At 46.8% G+C, this 10,183-nt stretch overlaps 1 protein-coding gene across 1 annotated transcript in view; it reads right to left on the bottom strand.

The window, feature by feature from the left end:
- Positions 1-2,825: 2,825 nt before the first annotated feature.
- Positions 2,826-10,183, bottom strand: part of LOC109962438 (glioma tumor suppressor candidate region gene 1 protein) — a 7,799-nt gene continuing 441 nt past the window's right edge. Inside the window, exons 2-11 of the mRNA XM_020604149.1 lie at positions 9,814-10,000; positions 8,645-8,690; positions 8,396-8,438; positions 8,121-8,186; positions 6,391-7,929; positions 5,298-5,531; positions 4,233-4,884; positions 3,885-4,033; positions 3,355-3,416; positions 2,826-2,874 (exon numbers count right to left, since the gene is read on the bottom strand). Of these exons, the coding sequence (XP_020459805.1) occupies positions 2,826-2,874; positions 3,355-3,416; positions 3,885-4,033; positions 4,233-4,884; positions 5,298-5,531; positions 6,391-7,929; positions 8,121-8,186; positions 8,396-8,438; positions 8,645-8,685 (2,835 nt within the window). The 5' untranslated portion in view covers positions 8,686-8,690; positions 9,814-10,000. The remainder of the gene's footprint in view (positions 2,875-3,354; positions 3,417-3,884; positions 4,034-4,232; positions 4,885-5,297; positions 5,532-6,390; positions 7,930-8,120; positions 8,187-8,395; positions 8,439-8,644; positions 8,691-9,813; positions 10,001-10,183) is intronic.

Genomic DNA, 10,183 nt, shown 5'->3' with positions numbered 1-10,183 from the left:
CCTGAAACATTTAAGTTTTGGGGCGCTGACATCTCTGGGCGGCAACTCAAAACAAGCAGCCTGTGGCTCTGGCATAGAGAGAGGATTTGGGTCTTTTATTTTGGAACTGCATGCCGTCTGCGGGACTTGTTCTGCAGTGTTAAGCCCCGTGGGGGACCCCCCCACCCTGCTGAAGCTGCTGCAGTGCTCCATTGGGTGCCTGAGAGTGCCGTTCGTTTACAGCTCCACCGCCGTTGGTCAGCTGCCCTGTGTGGTCCCTCTTGAGTCCCGGGTCACAGGCTGAGTTGTGGACCACCTTACGGGAGCCAGACTCCTGCTTGATAGTGAGTCTGAGAGCCCCACGAGAGCTGGAGCGGTATGTCTTAAGTCCTGGAGGTCGGTCGGACACTCTGGTCCAGGCTGGTGGAGAGGAGGGGCAGCTGGAGTACAAATGGGAGGGTCTAATGGAGTGGGAACCATGGGGGGAAGACACTGATGTAGCCAAGGCCATCACGAATGACTCTGGAAAGAAAAATGTGCAGGATGGACACAAGTTACGTTGACCTCCTGGCTTTAGTTGCTCAGGATTTTATCGGCCCCTGAGACTTCTGCCCCCATGCCAGTACAGTAGTGATGACACTTATTTTGTTTGTTCTCTGAAACATCATGTTCAAAAACATCCCTGATTCTCTGGATAATCCACAAACCACACTGTGGAAATGATCAAATGCCTGATGCTGCTGCTTAGAGCTGTGGAGTCCTTCAAGGATCTGTCCTTGACACTAGTTTTCATTTGTTATTTAATCATTTAAATCTTGTTACTTTTGTTGGGAAAACAAAACCACTCATCAAACATTAAAATGAAGAGGCCTCTCAGTATTATATCATCCAATTCGGCAGAAAATCTTAAGACTAAACATTGTAAGTTCATGTCTTTTGTAATTTGTTTGAAATTGCCCTTTAATGTAAATTCCATGGTGGCATAGCAACACAGTGGTTAGTGCTGTCACCTCGCAGTGAGAAGGTTCTGGGTTTGAGCCCGGGCCGGCCTGGTGCCTCCCTGGTCAGGAATAAGCAGTGTAGATGATGGATGGATGTAAATTCTGTTCTAAATCTCCAGATATATGTTTACCGTAATTAGAGGGAAATGAGACACAATTTTCCACAACTGGAACAGAGTATATGTATAATATCGTCCAACAGTGTGGAAAATTGGCCTTTTTCCCTCAATGCTTAAGTTACTTAGATATAAATTTAAAGGATACTGGGATATAATCTCACTTTGCTCTTTTAGGTTCTTGCTCATGTTTTTCTTTTATGCGCTTATTTCTATGTACTGTGTTAGAATGAATATGCAACGTCTGACCAGGGACTATGAGTGAAAACCACATTTCCATTGCAAATGAAAATAAATTTAAGGGTTTTATTTGGGGGCACGTCACCTATCACTTGACATTTGTGTAATAATAATCTGTTCTATTTTTGGATTGCTATTCATCCAGAGGTGCCAGGGTCCAACAGCAGCCACTTCTGACATTTAGCAGTTTTCAAGAGCTTTCTTCTCCTGTTCCAACTTTTTAATTAACCTATCAACCCCGATTTCATTTGCTCTTAACCTCTCATGTAATTTTTTCATCATCACACCGAGTCTTTCTCAGCACGACCCTGCTCCACATTTACACAGCTTAATCACACATTCACACCTGGGAGCTGCTCTGGAGCAAATATGGAGGTTAAGTATTGCATTAAATTAGTTTGTCAAGAAAAAAAAAGCTTGTGTCACTAATTCACTTGTCCCTGTCCAGATTTTCTGTCTCAGTTAGGGGATTTGAAACATATTTCTTGGCAAACAGACACACAGACAGCCTGACGGATGTTTTCGCCTGCTGGGACACTGACCCGGGTCTCTGCGGGCTCTCCGTCTGTCCTCCGCTAAAGCGTATCGCTCGGCCTGAAGGAAGAGACGCTCCAGCATCACCATCTCTGCTGACGGACTCTCCTGCTGTGGAGACGCATGGTGTCACACAGCTTGTTCTGTCTGCTAATTGTACTGTAAACTGTGGTGAAGTTTGGCTTCATCTCAGCTTAAACATGAACAAGGGTGTATAAATAAAAGTTGTCTGGTCTCAGTTAGTTGTTAAATGTGATCAGGCAGTTTACTGCTAAAATTACTAATAACAAAGAATGTATTTGTAATTAAGTCACATATGTATTATTGTTTTGTTGTTTTATTTTTTTAGCATCTACACAACCAGGAAAAATGTTCATGAGCTTTTAAATGCTTCCCCACTTTGGCTGTACATGCTGAAGTGACCGAGATCTGATCTTTTCACAGATGTGTCAACAAGCCAGATGAAACTTGTTCAAATTGGACCTGGGCCACTTTCATGTGGTCCCAGAGCTGATATTTGAGTGTGTGTGTGTGTGTATACATGTAATGTGATGATCTTTGTTAGAAAAAGAAGAAGAAGAAAGCGCTGTGTGTGTGTCTTACCTGGGTTTCTCTAACCAGTAGCTGCCTGTACTTGTTGACCATGTCCTTAGTGCGTTTCAGGAGGAAGCCGGACACAGTGTCAAACTCCTGGTCCACTGTGAGGAGAGAAACACCATCACACTTAGATCAATGGGTAATAAATCACTGTACCCTTAGTAGGCAAGTTGTTCTTACCTATAACAGCGTCTTGCTTTCATCATTATGCATTGTTACAGGATGTGGAACGAATAGTCAGTCTGGCAGCACAAATCAGTGAGATAACAACATACTCACTGACCTAGACTGAAGTCATCCTGAGTGGGCAGGTCACCAGCACAGGTGTGGTACGGCAGTAGGCGCCTCACAGCGTCCTTCAGCGTGGAAAAGGCCGGGCTGGGTCCGAACAGAGCTGCTGCTGGAACCTGAAGAGCACAGTGAGACCTCTGTTCACAACAGACTGGACACGTCAAACTGGTAAGGTAATACAGGATGGCGTTCTATGACTGACTGGGGTAATGCAGCAGGTTCTCTGTACGTGGTCAGTTTGCTGTTGTAAATCCTGGTTTCTTATACACTAACATGGTTGCTGACATGTCAGTAGGTTAGTGTGACAGTAAGAGGAAGAGTAATATACTGTAAAGTGCTGCTTTTACTCAGTGTGATCATTAGATTCATGGTCTGTGTTTATCAGAATGCAGAACTTTCTTCGTCTTACGAATGCTCTTAGATTAAAAAGAGCTCCACAGGCACACAAAACATCGTTCCAAATTCATGATGGGAAACATGCACTGCTGTGAGTCTGAGAAGTGACATTTCTGTCCAGATCTGAGTGAAGTTCTCCATCTAATGGTGACTTTCTGCAGTACAGAGCAGGGTCAGAGTCGGTGCTCGGCGCCTCCTACCTGTGCCTGCGCATTGCTGGTGTGAGCCTCTCCTCTCTCTGCTGCTCCCGACGGCCTGCCAGCTGGCACACATGCAATTATCAAAGGACGAAGGTAGGAGTGCATCTTGAAGTAATTAATAATGCGTTTGCTGCATTTAACAAATAATTTCGAAGCCTTCCAACTGTGATTCACAACCAGAGCCAATTGAGTTCAATCCAGAGAGAAAAGGATTTTAACTTATTACAGAAAACAAAATGCACAAGTAATATAATTAGAGCTGAAATGATTAGTCAGTTACTGGGTGGGTTAACAGAAATTCATCAGCAACAACAAATGTACAGGTTTCAGCATCTACATAGTTTTATCAAATAAAGAATTAGAAGTAATTTAAAAGACTTTTCTAGACTTTATATACAAACAGACAAAATTTCAACACAAGATTTAAAATGAAGGAGGCTTTTCCAATGCTGAATCTATGCTGTAACAAAAAATAAAATGCTGTACTTCTTAAATGAACTAAATGAAGAGTGAATGGATCTTTTTCTCACCTTGGTGCCGGCCTGCTGGCTCAACTGGACGGGGGCACACTCTGTGGGAGGTGGGGGGCCGTGAGCCTGGACAGTCTGGGCTGCAGGAGAGGGTGGATGGACATCAAGAGTAAACGCTGTACTCTCCATGGCCAAGGCAGCGGTTGGCTCTGACAGCGGACACGTCGATGGCAGAAGAGGTGGTAATGATAATGATGGTGGTGGGATTGAAGATTGCGATAACAAAAATAGTGACGATTACATTGATAGTGAAAGGTAAGAGCAATTTGAGAGAGATGATAATAGATTTAAATAGAATATAACTTCCTGTTGATTGATTTTTTTAGATTAAGCAGCAGTTACACTCACTGTTCTGTGTGTGCTGTTGGACAGCGGCGTCGTCTCCTCCTTTGGAGAGACCAGCAGACACAGCTGTGGGTTCAGGCTGCTGCTGAGGCACCGAGTCGCTGAAATGCAGAGGGGGCGGACTGCTGTGGGCTGAAGTACGGACCGACGACAGAGGCTGGGAAGCAGACAACTGGACTCGGACCTGGGGAACTGAGGTCTGGACCTGGGGCAGAGGCTGAGAAACAGATGACTGGATCTGCACCTGGTTCTGAGCAAACAAGGCCTGTGAGACCTGGAGCTGATGAGGGAAATGGTACTGGACCTGGGGCTTGATGTGAGGCTGGGGAGCTGTGGTCTGAGTGACTGAACTCTCAGGTCCCGATAGACTAATGTGAGGTCCAGCTGGAGGGGAGAACGTTGCCAGAGCTGTTCTCCCGCTGTCCTGAATCGGAGGAGAGGGGCAGAGCAACGGTGTGTCCTCAGGGTCTGAGTGCAGCGGAGAGGGCTCAACGCACTGATCAGACATCACAGTGTGGGTGTCCTGATCAAAGACCGCGTGGGCCTGAGGTTGGGTCTCTCTCTCACTGGCCTCAGGGGTAGTGAGAGACTCCATCGGTACCACTGGCAGCGCTCCAACCAACAGTTCAGATGTGATGGGAGAACTAAGTGCTTGCTGTGGTAGAAATCGTAACAAGAGAAGATTAACAAGTGCAGTTACTATGATCTTATAGATGCTTTAGGAAGCAGTCAGCGGTCCCTCAGTCAGATCATATGGTGAAGCTGCACTGAGATGCAACCAGCATCCAACTTTAACCACTTTCAAATCCAAATTTCAAACTCCACTGATGCATTTTATTCTAAAATTGTATTTCCTTTATTAAATTTGGGACAACTTCCAGTGTCATTGTACTGTAACTCCTATCAACACAATATCATTGCACTAACAGTCACTAAACAGTAACACTGGATTATCACCCTGCCCTATTAATATTACTATTGTGAACCTGAGTAGGAAAGTCACACTCTAAAGGCCCACATGCATTTTTATCTCTGCAAGAATCTACATGATTTTGCTGATTCTCTTGCCTGTTGCAGATGTTGCATAAAGGCCTGGTTCTGGCTCATCGAATGGGTCACCTCTTCCACTACTTGGGTCAAATCTGCTGGGGGCATCAAAAGTTTGGGCATCTCCACAGTTGGATCAGGGGCCAGAGGTGGTTCAGGAGGAGGCTGTAAGACTGTGAGCACGGGAGGAGAGGAGGCCTGCAGCCCGGCAGAGGTGGGCTGCACCGAGACGTGTTGGAGAACGTGGCCATAGGGCTACAGGAGGAGAATCCAGACTACAGGGTTAGAGGAAACTGTGGGTACGTTTCTGAATGATAAAGCAGATTCATTTTATAGTTTTTGCTCCTTGACTGAGATGTTACATCATCAGCATTTTGAATATTTTCAAAAAACACATCTCAGATTGGGTGTGTGGCCAGAAATGCACAACGCTCGTTTGAACACTGTGTCAGAAGTTGTAACTACTAAACATTACTACAAATCCAGTTCATTTTGGTATGGCAGCTCTTCTCTGATCTCTCCTGCCATCCACTAGTTTCCACGTCATCAAGAGTCTGCTGACTGATTTTTTTTACTGCAAATGAATGAATGGAAACCGATGTACGCCCAGAACAGTAAAGATGACACACAGCGGCACAGCTGGCAGAACAAGGTCGCTGATTTGTAGTAAACAGGCTAAAACCTGCTAAACCACTGGTATAGTCTTTTAAATGCCAGTTCATATGTTCACTCCAAGCTGTGAGTACACACCTAGCTAGTGTTTAATCATAGTGTCAAATGTTAGCAACAGCATGCCGCCTCCAGGCAAGGTCAGGTAATTTAATAAAATTTACCAGGAGAAGATACTGTTGAAGAGAGGGGAGGAAGGAGGGAGACGAGATTTGAATATCTCTGGTTGTATTAGGTCACAGTGGGCAAAGCTACAAATGAATGAGTAGTTGGATTTGTTGATTTGTGAAGCCAAATAATAGACATCTTTATTTATACACTATCCATTTAACTTCCAGAAAATCTACTACACAAGTTTAAAATGATTATACTGTGACAGAAGACTGTATGCATATGACCCAGCCCTCCCTCCAGCGTTCCTGAGACAGCAGAGATGGCAGCTCACCTGTGCAAGTTGGTGGAAAGTCTCCTGTGCACTGATCCTCTCCTCTGGGACAGCTCTCTCTGGCATCAGCACCACAGCCGCCTGCTGGAGGCTCAGCTGTCCTTCTGTCACTCCCGTCTGAGGAGCTGGGCCCTGGGCAGCAAAGGGCAGCCCCTGAACCACAGAGGGGCCATTAACGATCGAGATGGAAGTGAGATCTGGGGGAAGCACCCCTGAACTGTTGATCAAGGTTATGTGGTTGCCAAGAGCAGGACTGTGGACCAGGGTGGCACGCTGCCCTTGCCCAACTGGAGTGTAGGCTCCAGGCAGCTGTGCTGGCATCTGGAAGACAGTAGGGGGTGCTGACTGTAACTGCAAGGGTCCTGAAAGCACAGTGGCCTGGCGGAGCGCTAGCTGCCCTGTGGGGGTGGTAAAGACGGGGCTGAAGTTCAGCTGTCTTTGGGGCACAGTTAGGATCTGAGAGCCGTCTACGAGCTGCCCAGTGGAGGGAGCCAAGCTGTGGATCGACGGGCCTTGGTGAGTGTGAGTCAGCAGTGGTCGAGCTGCACTGGGAGGCTGGGAGATTGTAACAGGGGACTGGCCTGGAAGAAGAAACTGGTTTTGGCCTTGAAAGAGTCCCTGAGGCTGGAGCACAAAGGAGCCGCCCTGGTTGACCAACTGCAGGCTGACTGGTTTGGGGAGCTGCTGGCTGGGCTGTGGAGGCAGAGCTGCAGGCTTCTGGCCTGGAGCCTGAGACAGTAAAATATTTGGTGAGGCAGTCCCGGGAACAAATGTAAGACCTGGAGTGGGTTTCTGCCCAGAAGGCTTGGGGCTAATTTGAACCAGTCTGGGCTGAATGTTGATGGGGAGCTTGGGCTGGATGGGGAGAGGGGCCCTCTGCAGGACGATTCCTGGTGCTGCTGCTGTTTGTCTCATGGTCGGAGTGATGAGAGCACGACTAGTCATACTTGGAACAGCCTTGTGGATGATCATACTGGAGCCCTGGGCAGGACTCAGAGAGAAAGAGGTCTCCGGTGAAGCAGCAGGAAACACATTTCCAGGCAGGAGTCCCATCAGCTGAGGAGGAGCAGCGGGTTTTAGAGAAGGGCAGCCAGGCCCTACAGCCAGGAGGGATGGCTGGGGAGGCTCCACTGCTGCCTGGGTGTCTCTGGGCAATGCTGGGGTGACAGGCAAGGTCACAGACTTGGATACAAATGGCATGGTGGGTGGAGAGAGAAGAGGGGCAGGTGAGTACAGGGACAGACTGTCCCCTGCTTGGGTCAGCCCTGCCTCCAGAGCCATGGTCTGCTCTGTGATCTCAGCCTCCTGGAGGCTCTGCTGGAGGATATCACATGCCACCTCCGCCTCCTCTGCTATCTCCACTTCTCTGTTCTTCGCCTCACATCCAGCCTCCACAGGTAATCCACTATGCACCACCTGTGGGTCTTCTCCATCCTCTGGTGATGACATGAGGGCCTCCTCCAAGAAGGACAGATCCACACACCCGGGTGGAGGTGTGTCTGGGGAATCCCTGCCATCTCCCAGCAGAGAGACGGGGCTCTGGAGGACGAACAGTGGGAGACAGAGAGAGGGGTACAGGCAGCAGGGGAGATGAGGCAGAGTAAAGGAGGGGAGAATTGTGTGATTAGAGCAGGAAGCTGTTTCAGGCACAGACGGAGACAGAAACAATCATTCTCCAGGGGAAAATGCTGGCTGTTGTGACGCCGCTGGCTGTGGATCCAGACACTCACCGGGGCATCTGTGAAGAGGGAGGGCTCCCCAGAGGAGGAGTTAATGAGCAGGTCTTCAGTCTGCAGCTGGTGGGAGAAAACCAGTCGATTTTAGCCTGAGCTCACATCGTGGTGAGAAATGCACACAGTGTTACATTACGACTCTTTCACACTGTCAGCACTCCTCCACACAGCTCGCACAATCGCGTGCCAAGAAATACTTCCATCTCAAATTTATCATTTGCACTATTGATTTTTTTATTTGAGTCCCTCTCTATTTAAGATGCTTTTGTTACCTCATTGGTCCCATGAAGGAAGTCGTTCAGGGCTTGGGGGTCACTGCAAAGACAGAAAGAGAGAGGGACGTTATAATCCCAAACAAAATCAGTTAGATCTCCGTGAACATTTGGTGCAACAAGAGACTGAAACATGGTGTGAAAGTAACATTTCTAGAGGACAAATCCCTTAAATGTGTTTAAATGCTCATGTTTGATTATCTACAGTGCTATGTAGATCCAATCCAAGTAAGAATCAGAGAGATGTACCACAAAACATCAAGTAGACAAGTCCCATCTTCATCCTCCATGTCAGCTGAGGAGAAAAGGAGGAAAGGTGCATGTGAACAACATTTATATTATTGAGATTAAATGAGGAGGTTCAATCAGCGAGGACAAAGCAACTCATTGCTCACATTTTCATTCTTATTGTGGCTGCAACCCATGGCAATTTGCATCCCCACATGACCCAGAGAATGTGTAAAGATTAGTTATAGAGTCAGCAGCTTCACTAAAGCTCCTATTCACCATCTAACAGCATCTCTTTCTGTTCTAGTCTGACTCTAAGGGACTTATGTACATCAAAGCTGCTGTTCTAACCAGGACAACCAGGTGCACGTCAGTCTACAAACCCAAAGCAAGACATTATGTTCATTTAAAGGCAACCTAAAGACCTTGGTATTTGGTTCGTGCTCCTAAGGCACCTTACTTTGGCTTCAGCATTCTTTTTCTTATATTCAGGTGTGTGTGCAGCACCTTCCCTTGTGTTTTATTTTTGTTTTATCCTGCAAAACACCTGTGTTCAACTAGACACTTGATTTATCAAAAATCATACAATTCTGAAAAATGCACATCAATTGTTGTTAATTAACAATAAAAAATATAAAAAAAGATTTAATTTGCAATTATATAAAACAAAAATCTGTAAACCTGGTATCCAAGAAGCTAGAAGCAGCCAATCTTTGGTATTTTGATCAATATAAGGCTTAGATTATTAAAGTTTTGCTAAAATGTGCTGTTGATTGACTGTTCTACTAATTGACACTGGCTGTTGTTGTTCCCAAACCTTTTGGCCTGTTTACACTAAAGGCTAAGTGTGGACATGTTTTAAGTAATTAAACAAAAGAGTGATAGTTTTCTTCTCTGATGGTTTAATTTAAAGGATTTTACAGATGCAAGGAGGTCAACGTTGCCCCTATTTCGCAAAAAAGCAGACATAAACTAAATTATTTTAGGTACTGGGAATATCTGGTGTCTCTGCAGTGACTCGTTTTTTTACCCCCAGGTCTGGAACCACTGGACCATTTCATAGTTGACATGATGAAATGATTGTTCATAATCAGTCATTTTGCCAAATGTGATCCAAAAACACCAGACAACCGGTGTTTCTCTTGTGTTTCTTTGCGTCCACATGGAGAGAGACCACAATATGAACCTACTTCATATGTGAGAGGCCCCATACAGAACGGTCGAGCGGAGTTCTGGTGGCGGCCTCATGGGAAGTCGTGGCCGGGGTTCAGCGTCTGGAGGCGGTGGGAGGCCAGGCCGAGGCGGCGGGACGCAGACGGATCCTCCGTCTGCCCGGGCATCGCTGCGTCCTCACGGTGCGGGAAGCCGGCGGAGAGGCTGGATGTGACGGGGGAACAAACACACCACCATATGCCGTCAGGTCACTTGAGGTTACCAGCAGCCAAAACACATTCTCATCTCAGCGGTGAGACACAAGATCAATATATGATTCATCAGTTTCTCCTCAGCTTTGGGCAGCGCAGGTGGGATTGTGTTGCAGACAACTGGGGGGGGGGGGGC

This window comes from Monopterus albus, unplaced genomic scaffold (assembly GCF_001952655.1).
Source record: "Monopterus albus unplaced genomic scaffold, M_albus_1.0 scaffold64.1, whole genome shotgun sequence".
NCBI lineage: Eukaryota > Metazoa > Chordata > Actinopteri > Synbranchiformes > Synbranchidae > Monopterus > Monopterus albus.
Note: the sequence above shows the minus strand (reverse complement) of the source record. Positions and strands in the feature narration are given on the sequence as shown.